The sequence below is a fragment of the Pimephales promelas genome, chromosome 14 (genome assembly GCF_988280905.1).
Source record: "Pimephales promelas chromosome 14, fPimPro1.hap1.1, whole genome shotgun sequence".
NCBI classification, from domain to species: Eukaryota; Metazoa; Chordata; class Actinopteri; order Cypriniformes; family Leuciscidae; genus Pimephales; species Pimephales promelas.
In genome coordinates, this window is record NC_142782.1 from 26525267 (window position 1) to 26545783 (window position 20517).

Consider the following 20517-nt stretch of genomic DNA (forward strand, 5'->3'; position numbering starts at 1 on the left):
GTAATGCACTAAGTATACACTAAAAAAACTTAAGACTACACTATACTCTAAACAATGCTGGGTTATAAAATCATTATGTCTATGGAATGTCCCCATGAACCATGAAAACACAACGTGTGTGTGTGTAAAAATGTATGTATAGACCATTTTGCAAGATGTAAACAACACTGGTCCAGAAGCACTTCCTGTTTCAGTTTTTTAACACTACATAAAAGCTGGGATAAAATACAACCAACAGAACATTTAAAACTGAATCAAAAAGTTAAACAAATATCTTTAAGATGTTTTCTTTATATGTGAAATAAAGAAAACAGTTACAAACTGAAACAGGAAGTGTTTCTGGACCAGTGTTGTTTACATCTTGCAAAATGGTCTATACTCTAAAAAATTCTGGGTTGTTTCAAATATGGAAAAACCCAAATGTTGGGTTAGAAATTTTTATGCATTTTTAACCCAACATTTGGGTTTGTCCATATTTTAAATAACCCGACATTTTTTAGAGTGCATACATACATTTTCACACACACACACGTTGTGTTTTCATGGTTCATGGGGACATTCCATAGACTTTACAAACTAAATATTATATCCCTGCACATTAACCCTACCCCTAAACCCATCACAGAAAACTTTCTGCATTTTACATTAAAAAAAAAATTCACTTAGTGTGATTTATAAGCCATTATCCTAATGGGGACCAAAAAAAGGACAAGGATTTTGGATATTTACATCCTTGTGGGGACAGTTTGTCCCCATACCGTAGGGTTTACCAGGACATAAAGTCATAACCATCATAAACAGCAGTCACTGGACGCTTGTCATCTGTCTTCAGTTCTGACATCACAGATGATAGATGACTGAGAGTGATTGTGACTGGCATGATTCCAGGTCAGATTAACATGGTCAAATGAATAGATTAAGTGCACCGCATGTGTGTGCGGTCACGATGATGACTGATAACAACTTGACTAAGTGTTGTGTGATCACATCTCTGCTGTGCTAATTCAGTTCAGTGTGGAGAATGCCAGCATCAACTCTATTCCAGTCTTGCGTATACCCTCGGGTGCGGCATCGCCCTCCATCCACTGGAGCAAGGGCAGATTTATAATGACGGCTGAAGTTCATGAGCGTGCTCGGACTGAGCAGTTGGTGTCATCGGTTAAGTGCAGCCGTTAAAGAGGACAGGGAAATTGAGGACAGCAGGGATGGAGAATGACAGCACAGTTATGATTAGAGTCAATCAGAAGCATGAAAGATCACCGTCATTTTTCTTATTAAACCGTCATATTCGATGTACTGTATAGTAAGCGTTATGTCTGTGATGAATGTGTCCACTGTGGTGATTTTTCCTTATTAATTACATGATACCGCATTAACTTCCATAGTGTGATGTATTTCCTGGTGAAACAGAAAATGAGTGAGATATAAGATTTTTTTAGTTTTAGCCATCAGGGTTTGATTGGATCATAAAGTAGGCTATGATGTTATTGGTTAATTTTAATGTCCATGCCAATGTGACCTAGAATTTGTCTTAAGGAAAGAAGAAAGAAGATTCGTCTTTAGAAAAGTAATTCAGAGCAGGAGAAAGTTATTACATTTCAAAGGAATATTCTGATAGGTGAACTCTAAGGTTGGTATTGTTGTTGGACACTGTTTTGCTTTTCTAAAAGCTAATCTAATAGAATAGAATAGTTTAGTCACCTTTATTCTTTAGTCACCCTCATATCTTTCCAAAAGATGTTATATTGTATTACTGTTTTTTTTTTTCTGTTATTAAAGTGATAGTTCACCCAAAAATGTACATTCTTTCATCATTTACTCACTCTCAAGTTGTTCCAAACATGTATAAATGTCTTCTTTTGTGTTCAGCAGAAGAAATTCATACAGGTTTGGAACATCTCGAGGGTGAGTAAATAATGACAGAATATTTTATTTTTGGGTGAATTATCCATTTAAGGTTCTTTATTGGCACCATATGGTTCCTTTAACATCAATGAAACCTTTCCATTGCACAAACCTTTCTCTGTATAGTGAAAAAAAGTTTGGTAACTCTTAACAATAAGGTCTCATTTGGTAGTTAACTAACATGAACTAACAATGTTAAACTAACTTTGTTTATGTTAGTTAATAAAAACCCAGCTGTTCATGTTAGTTCAGTGCATTAACTACATGTAGTGTTAACAGATTCAAGATTTAATTTTATTAATGTATTGTAAATGTTGAAAATTAACATTAAGTGAGATTAATAAATGTAGAAGTATTATGTTAAAGGTGCATTGCGCAACATTTGAAGTTAAAATACCGTTTGTCTATTCATACATGCTCAAACAATTGCCTGATGGGCTGAATGAGCCCTTCTCTGATCACTGCGATTGCCTCTATAATCCTGTACAGTAAAATAAATGAGGGATTCGGGACGGAATTTGAGACGGCGTGACGTCATTTGTGTTCACGCTCATCTGGCTATGTCTGGCAGGTTTGTGTATTCGCCGCCATTCGCCGTATCAGAGAAGACAACTCGAGCGACAAAACTTTAGTCAACTTTAGACAAAAGTAGAAGATGGATTCAAAGAGACCGGCTTGTAGTTCATTCCAAACCCCAACGCAAACTCCACGTGCCACCAAAAGGGCCAAATTGGAGTCAGACAGTGTTCAACAAATGGAGAGATCATTTGCATTTAAAGGGCCAAAGACAAAGTGGTGCGTTTTTGCTTACCCTCAAAAAGTGACAACTTTAACTTGATATATAAATATATTTGTGGGGTATTTTGAACTAAAACTTCACATACACACTCTGGGAACATTAGAGATTTATTTTACGTCTTGTGAAAGGGGCATTATACCACCCCTTTAAAGAGTGTAGTAGCGTACACAAAAATAACGTTTTTACACATAGACTACATAAACCCAAAAAAGCACCATATGACTAGCGTTCTATATTTAAGTTGTCAGTAGCTTGAGAAACTGAAATATCTCTGAAAAATTGTTTTCATGGCTGTGTTAGCTAGTGTTCTTTTTTAACCCAGGGAGAACTGGTAAATACGTTGATGATATGGTCACATCCAGCCTAAGAGATGGACAGAGTACTCTTTCTCTTTCTTTTCTGTGGTCAAGTGTTAGAAATAATGACAAATAAGTGTTGGGTAACTATGGCAACAGCACAGTGTGATTTCTCTTGGTCTCTCCCTGTAGGGGTGAAGTTAATAAGATTAGAGTTAGATCTCAGCGATGGCAGCGCTAAAGACCTCAGCTCTGTCTTTTTAATTAGCCCCTCAATTTCTCTCTCTCTCTCTCTCTCTCTCTCTCTCTCTCTCTCACACACACACACACACACTGCTTCCAACATTGATAATATATCAGCATGTTACAATGATTTCTAAAGGATCATGTGACACTAATGGCTAATGAAAATTCAGCTTTGCATCACATTTAACAAATGAATTTTAAATTGTAATAATATTACACGATATTACTGTACACTTTTTTCTGTATTTCTGTATGAGACGTCTTTTCAAAAACAAAAACAATATTTATTACTTTTGACCTGTACTGTGCAAAATCAAAAAATTTAAATGAATACAAAAATAATTCTATAAATGTGTGTATGTATTTAGCTGTAGATACATCTGTGTCACATGATAATTTGGTAAACACTATATTTAGCCTGTTTGTTCTTTGTTTGGCTGGTATTAGTTTTGCATTTATAAAATGGTCAGTTTTATCATATCAATAATTTAGCACATATTGAAAAAAGCAGTTCATCAAAAAAGAAATATTTGAATTGGAAGACATTTTTGTTTGCCACTGTACCGTTCGGTCGGCCTTAATGCAGTCTGTTCAGAAGAGTCATCTAGCATTTGTTTTTGTTGATTTGATGCTGTCTGAGGCCTGCGAGTGTTTTGCAAGATCAAACACATCCAGATTCGAGGAGACATGCGTGGATCCAGCTCCTTTTAAACAGAAAGAGAAGAGAGAATGCTCAATACAGCTTTTATGTGTTTTTTCCCTATCACATTCTACTGAGAAATAATTTCTGCATCTGGTATGCTTTTATTCCAAGCTTCCTTGTAAATAAATGTGTTCCTTGCAACTCGAACATTGACCTTGGCTTTATAAACAGCATGATTTTCAAGTTGAGCTACAGGGAATACACAAAAGTGTGCTTATGATGCAAATATCTACAAATCACCCTCATTATATAACAGAGAGCTAGCTCTGATTTAATGGTGCTCGGAGCAGTTTCTAGTTTTAAAAGTAGAGCTTCTAGTTCTTATTTTTGATGTTTCTCCTTTGATGCCTGTTTTTGCACTTCACAGTGTTGTCAGTGATGCACAACATTTGGCAAACCGCTTTGTGTTTCTGTTGTAGCCGCTGCTGGCTGTTTAGTGTATATTGCATGTGGTGTGTTTTCTTCAGTGTGCGCCGGCTCTCACATCCACAGAGCTGCTGGCATCTGGCACGTATGGCACAGGACAGAGTGTGTGTTGCCATGGCGATGATGGAAAAATTGAATTTGTGCCTGCCGCACCCTCAACCAGGCCGTTTCCAGGCGATTTGTATCAGCTCGACTAAAAGAGCTCTGTCAAGCAGGAAAGAGCCTTTAAAAGCGGCTCCTTCATGACTGAATCACTTGAATGCATCATTGTGACTCAAAATCACTAACATGTCACGGAAGATGTGGCAGCCAACCACCCTGCCGTGCCAAGTTTTCCAGTGCAAGTCAGAGTCAAGTTTACATTTACAGTTGCTTTAGTTTATAAGACCTTATGAGACCATTTATGATTGTGGGATTGAGAAGAGGGACTTCATTGAGGTATAGCAAAATACATGATTTCATCTTCGACATTGAGAAATGAAGTTCTGTTGTGTGGCCAATTCCTGTCGGACAGGGTTTTAGACCTACTGTGCACGCGCTGCCTAACAGGTTGAAGAACAGGTGTTTTGGTGCCCATCTGCATAATTATATTATGATAGCAAACACGACGCTGTTTCCTGAGCAGCTGTTATTGTGCTCTGTGAGGGGTATGATCATTTGTAGTTCTGTTGAAGTCTGCCACTGGTTTGATGAAGGAGAGTAACATTGTGAATTGTTTTGTTTGCTGGCAGAAGGTAGAGTATAATAACTTGCACTAAGAAATAGAGCCAGAGCCGGTATTATCGGCCGGTATTTGGCATTTTCCAAACTATCCGTATTGGCAGTTATAATGGCCAATAAATGAATATTTCAAAAATAAAATAAAAATGGACGAAATACGCTTGAACCATGTCATGAGTGTTGGAGTTGTATAGTTTGTCCACCAGAGGGCACTTTATACAGTCCCTGTTAACCACAAAGCTAGCTAATGCCACTATCATTAATTCAGTTAACATTAATGAGCTTTGCTTCCTCTGTTTTGTTGTGACAATAAAAGAAACAAGTTTCTTTTTAAAATGCATTATCATATTATTTTAGTTAAAACTCATACATAACTACACATAACTAATGTTAGAGAAAATCTGTTAATGTTTTGTTGCGCGTTTCTGAAAAAAAATATCGGCCGATATATCGGATTTTAAAAGCAATTAATATTTGTATCGATGTCGGCCTTCAAAATCCTTTATCGATCGGGCTCTACTAAGAAATATATACGTTTAAGGGTGCCATGTTTTATACTTCTGTAGCATTTTATATAGGTCCATTATTATTCAAGCACTGTGTGAAAATATACCATCATTCACTATTACCTACTGTACATGAGTCCACTAATATAGTTCATTTGAGGGAGTGAATGAAAACAAGCGAGTGAATTCAGACACAGCCTCTTTTGCATAATTTGTGCTTGCGGTTTAATAATTATTTGAAACTTAAGATACTTGCAGGTCTTCTAGTAAATAAAAGATTTATCTTAAACTCTGTCATGGAAACTAATATGTATAAAGTGTAATTAATCTTTAATAATCAATTAAAAAGGAATTTATACCTGTATGATATTACGCGTAGCCACATTGGATCAGCGGTTTAGAAAATGCAGATATGGAGGATTCAGCTGCAAGCGCCATCTTCTGGTCAGACGTAGGAATTCATTCAGCGTGCAACTCACATTGCATCGTGGGTATTCTCTAGCCAGTCGTACACACATTATTTTAGTGCATTGAATAAGTGCACTCGATAACATCCACTATGGTTTCAGACACCACTATAAATGGCGTAAATAGGGCAAATAGTGCCCTATTTAAGGGTACATGGGCGATTTGCGATATAGTCAGGGTTAACGGTAATTCCATGAACTGTCATCAAGCCAGACCAAGATGCTGACTATTAATTGACATTTAAATATCAGTACTTAGAGTTTTATTGTACCTTTAACCAGGCATGTTACTTCAAAATGGTGAAATTTGACATTGTTTTGAATCCTTTCTCAGCTTAATATGTAATAATAGCTTAATATACAGACAAAAGTAATTAAGCCATTAATTGAAGGTTGATTACCCCAACAAGTGTAAACACTGTTTCTCTGTGGCCCCATTAAAACATTGCTCTGTTTGTTTGACCAGCCCGACAACAGCAACTATGGCTCAACCAATTGTGCGATTTTGGGGCGGGGCCATCGTGTCTTTCTGACCAATGACAAGAGCATGGTTCTTTAGGAACAAGATTCGAATTTTTCAACATCATGTTATTGTGTTCCATGATATGATCAGTAAGAAATAGTATTATATTTCAAGCAAGATTTTCTTCATTTAATCCACACAAGAAAAAAAATACAGATTTTTTTTTTTTCCTGACCTTATGGGTTTTGATTTTAAAGTTGTGCTCTTCTCCTCATGTCAACCGCTCTGTTGGGGCATCAGTTATTCCTCTGGAAGACTGTGTGAGTTACAGCGTTATCATGTTCTATTAATAAATGATTCATGTTGTGTAGTTTTGATGCAAGTGACATTTTCAGTGTCTGGATGCGTGTGGTGTGTTTTAATGCGATGAGTGTTCATTTCACGCTGACATTTTAGGTACACTCCAAAGCTGAATATATGTTGTTATTGGTGTTTATTTTTAATATTCAAGCACTGCTTTTGCTTTATGCCACACTTAACACAGACTTTCAATTTCTCATTTTACTTAGATCTCTCTCTCATACACACAAGCGTCCCAGGCCTTTGAATCTCCTCCGGTGCTCATTAGTGGCTGACACTTGAAAGTTTCGACAATATTTCAATATTTATCGGTTTTACGTAACTGAGCTGCAGTTGAGGGCAGAAACATGAAACGGCAGCAGACAGAGCAAATCTCCAGGGCTCGAGCACAATTCTCAGCCTCTCACTTGTGCTTGAAAAAAAGGTCTGCCAACATACTGGAACATTAGATAAAAGCATAATGGCGTAGCGATATTGGGGTATCTGAGGTAGCTGTGGGTCACTAGCGAGGACAAAATGGGTCTTTTTAAGGGTATAAATGCCATTATGTATGCAACATTATTGTATCCTCAGTGATAAATTCCATTGATGATTTAGTTCTGTCAACATCATTGTCACTCATTTTTAGACAATAACAATTGCTCACCCTCATGTCGTTCTAAATATGTACGTATGTCTTACTTTCTTCTGTGGAGCAGTAAAATATTGAAAATGTCTGTTTTATTTGCCCATACAGTGAAAGTCAGTAGTGTCCAGTGTTGTTTTGGACCTCATTGACTTTCATGGTATTTAAACTCTTTAAAAGAGCAATATTTGTATATTTAGTGATAAATACGGGTTATGTCCACATTATTTTCATTTATAAGCAGCAGTTCATCACTAAATGTGATACTTAAAGGGATAGTTCACTCGAAAATTAAAATTCTGTCATTTTTTCTTCTTCTGTGGAACAGAAAAAGATTGAAATGGGTCTCAGCGTTGTTTTGACCCTATTGATTTTCATTGAATGTGGACAATGGCATACAATTTTCAACTAACTATTTTGGACACATAAATCTTAGTTTTGCATATGGGTTTAGTTCAGTTGCAGTCAGTATTTTAGTCTGTGTGTGTACGTAAAAACTCAAAAACCTCCCATAAAGGTCATCGTTCATGTTGTCAAGGTTGTGAGACATAAAGACAAACCCCCAAAGATGCAGCATATCAAAGTCTCATCATGGTTGAACCTATTTAGGTCAATCTAGACGCTTGTCAATTTTACATCAGACAGTTAACGTGACCAAAGTGATGCTGCAGGGAAAAACAGATCGACTAGAGAAAAGAAACGAGAGAGTGAGAAGAGTAGGGTGGGTCAGATGGAGACACCGAAGCAATGAAAGAGAGCAAGAGAGAGGGGAGGGAAAGCTTTTTCCCGTTGCTTTAGAGTGGGGCATGTTTTCATCCAGTCGCAGTTGAAATTCGTCCACATTCACTCGGGGTCAAGACCAGCCACACCTCTGTCCATCTCCATTCTTCCGTCTCTCGTCCTCTTCAGTCGTTCCATGTTGGAAATTGATTTGTTTTTCATTCCTCGAGTCTCGATGTTGCTCCTATACAACCGTTTCCTCTCTCTCCTAGAATCGATCTATCGCCGTGGAGCTAGACGATGGAGGAAGCTGTACCGGGTGAACGGACACCTCTTCCAGGCCAAGCGCTTTAACAGGGTGAGTTAAAGTCTCTAGTCCTCTCCAGCTTGAATGATGACATCTGATTGGATTCTTAATGTGTTTAACCCACTTTCTTCAGATTTATGGTCTGTTTGGGGGATGAGTGCATTTCATGATAGATCTTGTTTATGGCAAATTGCAAACTCATTTTTTAGGGTTTTTAGAGTTGTTTATGTTTGAGAGCTTCATAAATAACTGTTGTGGATGTCGTACACTTGAAAATGGGCATGTAGACTGTTGAGATACTGTAAGTGTCTGCAGCTGCAGTAAGCAACAAATTGCAGATGAGTTTTTAAAAACAATCTGTGAAGCTATTTTTTTAATTATAATAGAAGTCCTCAACTGTAATTTTTTTTAATGAATACTTTTATTAAGCATAGATGCATTAATTTGATCAAAAGTGACAGTAAAGACATTTATAATGTTACGGAAGAATTATATATTTAAAATAAATACTGTTCTTTTAAACTTTCAATCAAAGTATCCTCAAAAAACATTAAGCAGCGCAACTGTTTTCAACATTGATAATAATAAGGAATACTACAGTACGTGAGCACCAAATCAGCATATTGGAATAATTCCTTAAGGATCATGTGACTCTGAGTTCAGCTTTGCAGGCGCAAGGTATACTAAAGAGGAAAAACACTTATTTTAAATTGTAATAAAATTTTATAAAATGTTGTTGTTTCTAACGTAGCCTACATAAGAGCTGAACATAAGAGACTCATTGTTAAAGGACAATTCTGGCGCAAAATGAACCTTTGGTCTAATAAAACATTGGTACCTAGTCGACCGTTCTCTGAGATTTGTAATAATGAGGGTCCCTAAATACAAAACGAAGCATTGAGAACTTTGTAAGTGTACAGACGGTTTAATAAGAAGATACTTTATAAAGACAGTACACTTCGTGTGTCCAAGTCGAACCACAAACGATGTGCCAAGTAGGGTTGGGTATCGAGAATCGAGTATCGATTGGAACCGGGACTAACTTTTCGTTTTTCCCGGAATCGTTCAAAAGTTAAAATTTCGATTCCTAGTTTCGATATTCACAGTCCGCCGAGCGGAAGAAGAAACCGCTGAACAACACCAACGAAGAAGCGTCTACCGGAAGTGTTGGCATAACCGCGCGAGTCGAACATGAGTAGCTTAAGTTACGTCGGCGGTCCAAAGTGTGGCTTCACTTTTCTAAAAATAACGAAATCTCGGCAAAATTTGTGACTAAAGGAGTATTTGTGACAGAAGGAGTATTTCCTTCAGAAAGACCGTTGGTTAGCAAGGTTAGCTAAACTTTTTTGACCCTGCCTCTTAAAAGAATCGGAATCGAGAATCGTTAGGAACCGGAATCGAAACAAGGAATCGGAATCGGAATCAGAATCGTTCAAATTCAAGCGATACCCAACCCTAGTGCCAAGTAAGCTGAACTGTACGAAGTTCCGCGAACTTCTGAACTGTATGAACGGCGTTCGAGGTTGATTTTACGCAGGAGTTCTCCTCTAATTATTTTATTTGTAATAATAGCAAATACATTCTTCATTGTCTAACCCTTCTCTTTAAATGACTTTTTTTGTTCCTGAAGAAATGATTGAATGATTAAGTAGCCCTAATAGCAACTGTTAGCATTTAGCTAACTGTTAACACAGTTGTAGTGACTGTTGTTATGATGAATATCTACAGCTGTTACAAATCTGTGGATTTACTAGTGACTGTTGATAAGTAGGTGTACAGTAGTAGCAACTGTTAGCATATTAAACTGTGTTTGGTTTTAGCCCCAGTTCTCCCACTCCAACCCCAATCTAGTGCTTGAGTGAATTGTTTATACTGACTGATAGAAAGCCGATAGGAAGGGAGAGATCGACCGAGGCTCTTGAGTGTGATGTCTCTTTTATGCAGCGATGCCCTGCCTTTAATCAGATATCGTCTCTTGAGGGTTTGTTATGTTAATGCAGACATCTTCCTGCAGTAGTCTTCATTCTGCTACTGAGCAGAGCATGTGCCAGACAAAGACGAACACCAAAAAAACACAAGAGAGAGAGTGATAGAAGAGAGAGAGGGAGGAACGAAGACAAGGGGAGAGACATTGTTCATTTTCGCTTATCTTTGCGAACATTGAAATGTCTCTTTTCTTGGAGATGTTTCAATGGCCCTTGAATGGCAGATAGAGAGAGGATAAGAAGAAAACAGGAAGAGAAAGAGGCGTAGAGAGACACATGATGAGCTCAGTGCCCTCGGAAAACTCCCTCTCGCCACAAGCAGGTGTGTGTCATGGTACTGTGAAATTCGTTACTCTTCTCATTTCTCATTAAAGGATTAGTTCACTTTTGAAAAAACTTTTGCTGATAATTTACTCACCCCCATGTCATCCAAGATGTCCATGTCTTTCTTTCCTCAGTCGAAAAGAAATTTAGGTTTTTGATGAAAACATTCCAGGATTTTTCTCCATATGATGGACTTCAATGGGAACCGGATGGTTCAAGTATCAAAAGACGGTTAATAACTGTTTCAGATGCAGCTTCAAATGTCTTTAAACGACACCAGACGATGAATAAGGGTCTTATCATGCAAAACGATCGGTTATTTCAAAACTTATTCCAAAAATGTAACTTTTCTAAGGACAAATACTAGCCTTGCTATATTCTCTGAGGCGCGTTTGTAACGTCACGTAATACGTAATTACGTTCAAAAGGTCACGGGCGACGTAGCCGGAAGTACAGAATCAAAATCGTCCGACATCGTTGTTTTTCCTTTTAATTCCTTTTTTTGTAAACGGTGTTTGAGCTAGTTTGCACGTTCAACCTATGCGTTCAACTTGTAAACACTGACTCTGTACTTTCGGCTACGCCGCCCGTGACCTTTTGAACGTAATTACGTAATACGTGACGTTGCAAACGCGCCTCACAGAATAGAGCAAGGCTAGCATTTGTCCTTATAAAAGTTACATTTTTGAAATAAGTTTTGAAATAACCGATCGTTTCGCATGATAAGACCCTTATTCATCGTCTGATATCGTTTAAAGACATTTGAAGCTGCATCTGAAACAGTTTTTAAACGTCTTTTGATACTTGAACCATCCGGTTCCCATTGAAGTCCATTATATGGAGAAAAATCCTGGAATGTTTTCATCAAAAACCTAAATTTCTTTTCGACTGAGGAAAGAAAGACATGGACATCTTGGATGACATGGGGGTGAGTAAATTATCAGCAAAAGTTTTTTCAAAAGTGAACTAATCCTTTAACAAGGTGATCAATGTTTCACATTATGAGAAATATGGCTTAACTGCGGGATGACATCATCAAGATCCGCAAAATCATGTCTAGGGTAGAGTCAAATTTTTCAGATTTCCTGAAAAGCTCTAATGTCAGACTGGCTAATGGAGACATCCATTTGAGTCAGTGCAGTCTCATCACAAGACGTCTGAAGTCTTGGGGCGTCTTTTGACCATACGTCAACATCCGCCTTTTTAGGGTACCCTTAAACGTCGGTTAGATGACGATATCTGATCCTAACCCTACCCCAGACCTAAACCTACCCCTAAACCTACCCCGTCACCTAACCAACGTTAAAGGTAAAGCGTCAGTTGTATGACGGCCCGGGGTCGTCATCTAACCGACGTTTAAGGGTACCCTAAAAAGGCGGATGTTGACGTATGGTCAAAAGACGTCCCAAGACGTCAGTTATATGACTTCTTGGGATGAGACTGTGTTATTTGAGTCCATAATTGTAAAACACTTTTAAACAATGGTGGCTGTTTAAAGAGACACTGCATCATTTCTGCGCTATTAGCGACACCAAACAGAATTACAAAAACATTGTTCCGAACAGCATACTATATGTATACTGTGTGCACATTTTCTGTATGAATTGAATATACGTCTTCTTTAAATCCTGAATTGATCAAATTATTTGATTTATATTTTAGTATTTTTACATAACATTATAAAAATAATGTTCTGAATGTTTTTATTATGTTTTATATTTGAATTTGATATCAGATTTGTTTATATAGACATTTTTACAAAAATATATATATATATATAATTATCTGAAATTATAATACATTTAAAACTTGCCAAAAAGCATATTGCATGGAATACTGTATCCCACAATGCAATGCGTTCAGACCTTCCGTTTCCAGCGAGAAGCATCTATTGTTAATATCTATTTTGGAATCATTTGATCAAATTTTCTTATTTGATTAACATTATATAAATAAACATTATATAAAAATAAAATTAGTGTTATATTTTTTTCTTTTTCAATATCTGAATAATATTTGATAACATGTGATTGTTTAATATGCATTTACGAAAATATAAGTTGACAACTAGATGCATTGCCAACCACATGCAATGTAAAGTCTTCTGACAGTAATGTAGCATACTAAAATTTGAATAATTTAACGTTGCATGATACCTATTGCATTTATATATTTTTTTAACTTCCTGTAGGCGCATCTCTCTCTCTCGTTCTCTGAGAACACATTCTGCCCTCCTGCTACTTTTTCACTCATTCTCCATAGAAACAAGGGACAGAGCAGAAGTAGGTCATGTTTTTCCCTCTCATGTCTGTCCTTCTCTTAAGGATCTGACTCGTTCCGTCCCTCCCTCCCATCAGCACCTCTGGACCTATCTTTGTCTCTTAATTTGAAGCTCCCTTTGGACAGACAGGACATTTGAAATCTGTAACAAATCAATTTAAAGGCTGTATAATAGATTGAGTTTTACCCATTACTTTTTTCTCTCACGGTTTCCATGTGCTTTTAATCTATCATATGTGTGACAGACTAATCAAGTCACATCCTTCTCACAAACAAAACAGATGCATTTCAAAGCCTCTTGAGACTTCTAGAAGTTTATTTTCCTGTAATGTAGTGGAACGACACAGGACTCGTGCAGTTTACTGAGATTATTTCCGCTGGTCCGTGTTGTTTTGGCTCTTTGATCGCGTGTGTTGTGTCTGAAAATGAAATGAGAAGGAGATTTCCCCCTAAAATTGAGTCTGTAGTTCACAGAGATTAATTTATGATGTCATAAATAGGGAAATTGGCATCTGTTGCCGAGGCGATGAAGGTGGCAGGTGTGGTGTATCAGATAGAGCGTAATTAGGCATCGGGTACGCGTAATAAAAGAAACAGCCCCTAAAACTAAGCAAACTGCATTTGAGCGGTTACAGAAATGGAGATATGGTCGTAATTCTTCACATCTAGTGTTTTTGTAGCATTTTTTATTTTTTATTTTTCGTTTTTAAGAGAGGTTTGCTCATGCTACGAAAGACCGACCTTGTCTGAACTCTGCTGTTAGCATGTCCTTCCTTAACAGGTAAGAAAACAAAGTGCCGACTTCAAATGACTAGCATTAAGTGATGGATATTGACATGCACAAACTCTAGACAGTCATAGCACTGTTTTGATGGTAAGTGTTTTAATAGTGTGTGTGTGTGTGGTAATGCGCTGAGATCATTTCCAGGCACTTCACTCATCTCGGCTCTTCTGAGGGGGATGGTCGATAAAATCTGAGCCTGGGTTTCTCTCATCTCTTGACCTGTATTTTCAACACCGTTGGCAGAGATAACAAACACTTAACACCTTAAGTATCCTAAGCTGTATTCTACATTTTAATATAAATGTAAAGAGAAGCAGATATTCTTCAAACTTGAGTCCGTATTCATAGAGATTATTTTATGATGCCGTAAAAAAAGCACAAGTGGCTATATTAGGAGCTAACTATCAAATGTATACCAACAAGTTCAGTGTTCAGTCCCTACATTAGTTTAAGGCATGTTCTGCTTCATTGGACAGGTTGTACTTTTTGCCTCCATTGGATTCTATGTGTGGTCGTTTAAGGGATGGTGGCCAAAATCCCAATCAAATTAACTTCATGGGGCACATCGTAAATGGAAATCCATTTCATCCAGCGCTCTGAAATCCATCCCGGTTGAATCATTTGTAAGGCATCTCGGGTGAATCCTCCTGATGAGTCTGATCCAGCTCTGCTGTGCTGTAAGGATGCCGTGGAGCGTTTGCCAAGTCGTGAGGGAACAGAATGAAATCACACCCTGTGTCTTTCTCCCATGCTTTTTCTCATCCTTACATTTTTTTTTCCTGCTAAAGCAGTTACATGGTGTCCTCCTATGTGAGCAAAAATACAATTTTTACTTGCTTGTGCTTGTTTTCTATCACTGCGTTTCTGAGGATTTTTACTTGCTCTGTGCCAGTTCTGCCAAGCATGCTTTGCGTTCCTTTCAAATTTGAACTCAGGTTGATGAGCCCCAGTCCATTTGTTTTGAGATTTGAGCATGTATCTGAGATTTTGATTAGTGTGTGTGTGTGCTATCTAAGTGGGCTTTTTTGGGCCGATAGAGCAGCGCTCTTATGCATGCGGACGATTCACAGATGATGTCACTCTAAAGAGCCTCAGGTCCTTGTAATTATTGTCAGTGTCCCACTTATGGCTCAGGAGTGTGTGTGTGTGTTTTAGAAACTGCTAAATGACATGGATGACTTTGAATTAGAAAAGAGAGAAAGGGGGAGGATTAGGAGGAGAGGAAGTGGAAATACAGAGGCAGGCGAGGAGGGCTGTGTGTGTGTGTGTGTGTGTGTGGGAGGGTGGGTGCGCTTGTGAAAATGTCTGACATAAACATTTGATCCTCTCTTGGTGCTTTTTTTCCTGCTCCTCATAAAAAAATAGTGAGCTGCAAAAAGACGACTGATATTCTTCCGCTGGGTTAAAGGTTTTGCATAAAATTTTGCATAAAATGCAGTTTTTCAGTTTCTGTGCAGTGTAACGAAATTTCATGTCAGGGGACCTTTAATATGGAAACAATACATATTTTTGTCTATTTTCTCGTTTATATTTTGCTCATCTGCCACAATAATGTCTTTGATTTATCTTCTTTCTTTGGAATTTATTTATTGATTTTTCTGTTTGATTTATTTTTTGATTTTTTTTTTTTTGTATTTGTTTTTATAAAATTCTGATATTTTTGCTTAATTGCGATTTGTTCACTTAATCTGCATATTATGTTATTAATTTATTTTTAAAAGTTATTCGATTGACGAACTTTATTCAAAAACAGCTTTATTGAAGGTGAAAATTGATAAAGGCTAGAAATCATTAGTCTGTCCAACCCACTTATACTTCAGATTTCAAGATGCCAAATTCATTTCAATCCTATATTCTTTTCTGAAGTCCAATTATAATTTTAGTCAAGAGCTTTTGCACCAAGAACAGTCGCAATTAGTTTTGAAAGACTATTTTTCACCCGTTCTCTGACATTAAGAGTTAAACAGGCCGTATACCTTTTTATGCAAATTATGTCTGTTGTGATTGGCTAAACTCTCCGCATATTGAAGAGATTAAAGATTAACAACACCCACACTACAACACTCATTACCATATGTTTTGGTATGTAAACATGCTGATCATATACATCATGTTGAATTCTCAATCTATTTTCTTTTTTTCAGCTGAATAATCACAACAACACAAACAAAGGCTTATTCAATAACTGTATTCAGTCATCATTGACGGTAGTAGCATTTTCAAGTCTCCTTACATTCCCATGATATCCCTGCTGTATCTGGGATACGTGGTGCACACGCTCGGCCCTGAAGGCCCCTTTCGCTCAGCTGTGTTAAATGTTTGCTTTTTGTTGGGGACAATCGGTTGGGTTTAAAGTTTAATCCACTGTCCTGAATGGAAGCCCGATACGTGCAGACTTGATGTGTTTTAAATGGGTGCAGATACACATTGTTTCCCTGGCACTGCGTTTGCTTAGCAGCGCTGGCTCGATATGTTCAAAAAGTCCATGGGGTGGAAGCTGTGCTGGGATTCAGAGAAGAAAGAGATGTTTATATGATTTCCAAGAATAACGGCACAGAATCAGTGCATATAGCTTCAGGTGAATTCATGATGTTGTTCTTTGATCATTTCCTGCTGATGGGTGTTGCCAATGCCTTCTAGTCAGCCTTGAGGAAGATCCTGAGATTTTGGTCGGAAATAAAACCGACTCGTCGGGAAATTTAATACTTCTTTCTCTGTTTTTCATTCCCTGTCAAAACACAGGAAGTTTTTTTGTGCTTGTTTAACAAAAAGCAAAAGATTAGATCTTGATAAGTGGCTGGATTTCAGATAAGTCACTGGTTTTGTTAACAGTTTTTGTATGTGCATTCTTCCATGGGCAGATCAGCATACTAAAATATTCTCTTATGAGCTGTTTCTTTTAGGTGAATCAAACATAAAGCTTACAACTAACTGTAAATCATTGTGACTGACTTGTTACTTTGACATGGTTCACATTATTCATTATGTGTAAGTAAGTATTATAGAAAAATAGAACATTGAAAAGTCATTTAAAAGTCTGTAAAAACACAAAAATAGTTACTGTATATGTCATTATTTGGAATGATATATATTATTTCATTTTATGTACTAAAGGGGTCATATAATGCCATTTTCGTACAAGTTAATATAAATGTTTAGGGTCTAAATGAAAACTTTGTAATATACTTTTATTAAAAATTCTCATTAGTATTTTAAGAAAACACTAAATTTACCTGGTCAAAATCAGCTCTGTTTTCAGCTCGCCGTTTCAGTGCATATGCACTCTTTACTATTCCCATCCCTAGTCATAAGGAACGTGTGTATTTCCCGGTGCCAGCTTCAAGCTTTAGATGATGTGTGCTAATTTCGAGCCCTGATTTCCGAACGTTTAACCCCAGTTACATAAACTGAGCACCTGACAGAAAGCGCCAAGAAAATGTAGGTCATTCATTAGGGCTGGAGGCTTCAAAGATACAGAGAAATCACTGCAGCAGGTGAACATTAGATGGTGAGAAAGTCTTGTCTAAAACCGCACCGGCAGCACAGGGATCATGACATGCTCACAGAGCTGTGAAATAGAGTCGAGGAACACGGAGGAAACGTCAAGCACTGACAACAAGAGCATCTTATATCCACTGAGTCCTTCTCTGAGGGTTTGTTGAAGGTCCGTTAAACCAGATATCAGCTATGGCAGAGAGGGGAAACTGTCAGTGGAAGAGCATGTCCCGTTAATGAAAGATTAGCATATTTTAATAGGATTATGCTACATGTAGCAGAGCCCCCTGGTGGACGGTTTGCATATCACATGCTCAAAAGAATTGTGCCATCTTTCTTGGTCTTTCCAAAGTCCTCCTTTTTTTTGTATTTATTTCGCAAATCATTCCACAGTTTTGACCGGTATTATTGACTATATCTCTATCATGCTTTTATATAACATTGTGTCCCTCTCAGTCTCTTGCTCTTGCTCTCACTAGCAGACAGATGGAGAACAACAAACTGAGCTAAAGATATTTTCATTTATTTGTGACTCACAGGGCATGTGTGTTTGCAGGTGTGGGTGTGTGTGTGTGTTCTTTTGAAAGCTTATTGTTGGTTACAGCAGTCAGCAGAGTCCTCTGATCTGCCGAGCTTGGATTTTAGACAAAATCTGTTGACATCTTGTGCTAGGCTTTAAGTATGTACAGATGCTGAGTGTGTGTCACCTAGAATGTGTTTAGCCATACATAAAATGTAAATAATACATTAATACAAGTATAATGCGGGATATTTATCTGACCAACTGAAATGTTTGATACTTACTTTGCATACAGTCATCAAAGCTGCATTTATTTGATCAAAAATACAATAAAACATGGTAATATTGTGAAATATTATTGCAATTTAGAATTACGTATAGAATAATTTTTATTGTCACTTTTAATCAATTAATAGATACTTGCTGAATATATTTTTTTTTAATTTAAAGCTACTGTGTGATTTTTACCCCCATCTAGCGGTGAAAAGGTATATGACCATACAGGGAATATTAGTTTCTGTTCCTCTCAATTCCGATTTCGTTTTAACTCCTACGGTGGCCAATGTAGTCCAAGATTATCATGGCTTCCAGTTCGACCTCGTCCATGAGTGTTAACTCAAAACGTAAATGCGAAAGGCGAAGCTTGAATTAACGGGTATGTCCCTCTTTGGCTAATGTAGTCTCAAGATAGAGGGGCAACACGGCGACCGACATTAGAACCTCTTACCCGTATGTATTTATTTCAATGGCATATTATACACAAACGAGAATACTTTATTACTTGAACGAAGTAAATATACATTAATGAGCACATATATTTTTGAAAGAACTAAGTGTTTTTAGCTAAGAATAAACTAAAAGAGTTACACAGTGTAGCTTTAAAACCCCAAACATTTTTTAAATTAAAACCCCAAACTTCTGAAGAGTAGTGTATTCACATCATCGTGCTTTATTTTAACTTAATTTGAATTCAGAATTCATTACTCAGCTCATGTGATATCTGTAAGACATCCCTTTTTTCTGTTTGTTGTTAACAGATTAACTCATTCATGAAGTTTTTCAACTTGCTAAACTGATCATAGATAACGATAGTCTAACTTCAGTTGTGTGTGTCTGTGTCTCTCTCAGAAAGCGTACTGTGGCCACTGCAGCGAGAGGATATGGGGACTGGGGCGTCAGGGCTACAAGTGTATCAACTGCAAGCTTCTGGTCCATAAACGCTGTCACAAGCTCGTCTCACTGACCTGTCAAAGGCATATGGTGAGTCTTTCATTCAGCTCTAAAAATATTCATTATCTGTCTGTTGTCACTGAGAGTCTTAATTCAAATGAAGTTAGATTTGAAAGCATAAAGAAGTGAAAAAAAATTGACTTTTTTGTGTTTGTCATTTCATTTAAATAAGCACATCCTCCACTGTTGAGAAGCTCATTACTGTTTCATTGTAATGTTTTATTGACTTTTTGAAAGAGTTTGCCTCTCTTCTCACTTCTCAAGAGTGTTGATAGCACTTGTGGAATTTGTCAGATGATAACACTGTCTTGTCAGTATTGAATTGACCTGATTCTGTGCTGAGACTGAATGTCGAAATCATTGACTGAAACACTGTAACATGAAACATCTTCACAACACCACCTTCTGCAAGAAATGTTTCTGCATGTCAGAAATTCAGAATGAAATTCAACAACAAATTTAAATTCAACATTGATTTATTTACATGACAGAAGATATCAGACATCCGATTTCCTACATCCGATGTTTTTCCAACAGAACCCAAAACTGATGAGCTTTAGAGTCTGACTTTGTCCTCATTTTGTGAAGACATTCTGTCATTTATGTCTGCCTCCTTTCATTATAGTTCTTTTTCTCTCTCTCTCAATCTTTCTCCCAAATGTTTGTCATATTTTTGTTGTTACACATTTTCTTTGTAATAGAATTGGAAACACTGCTATATTATTATTGTTACATAATTATATATTATATTAATATTAGGGCTGTCAAATGATTAATCGCATCCAAAGTTTGTGTTTACATAATATATGTGGGTGCACTGTGTATAATTATTTTATATATTTAAATACACACACATGCTTGTATATATTTAAGAAATATTTTCATGTATATACTGTATACAGATTTATATGTAATTTATATTATATTTAAATATAAATATTTTATATATAAAAATGTGACTTAAATATACACGCATGTGTGTGTATTCATATATATATATATATATATATATATGAAATAATTATACACAGTGCACCCACATATTATGTAAACACAGACTTTTATTTTGGATGCGATTAATCACGATTAATCATTTGACAGCCCTAATTAATATATCAGTAATATGTTGATTATAATTGTCTGCTTGATATCTTTTCTTTTTGTGGTCAAGAAAGTTTCAAAATATGACATTTTGTGAAATAGTATTCAGTGGTAAAATAATGTAGAACATAGAATCATTTTATCCATTGTGTTTTAATTGGATTGTGTAGAGTAAACTGTGATATTGTTGGTTAACTTCATTTATTTTTTGTTATGTTAACAGAAAAGAAAATTCATTTAAGAGGTAGAGAAAGT

The 20517-nt window shown here is 36.8% G+C and overlaps 1 protein-coding gene across 1 annotated transcript in view; it reads left to right on the forward strand.

Annotated features, from left to right (window-relative positions):
• The window catches only part of prkcz (protein kinase C, zeta), a 105027-nt gene that overhangs the window by 50524 nt on the left and 33986 nt on the right, over positions 1 to 20517 (forward strand). Inside the window, exons 5-6 of the mRNA XM_039676064.2 lie at positions 8509 to 8594; positions 19060 to 19191. Of these exons, the coding sequence (XP_039531998.1) occupies positions 8509 to 8594; positions 19060 to 19191 (218 nt within the window). The remainder of the gene's footprint in view (positions 1 to 8508; positions 8595 to 19059; positions 19192 to 20517) is intronic.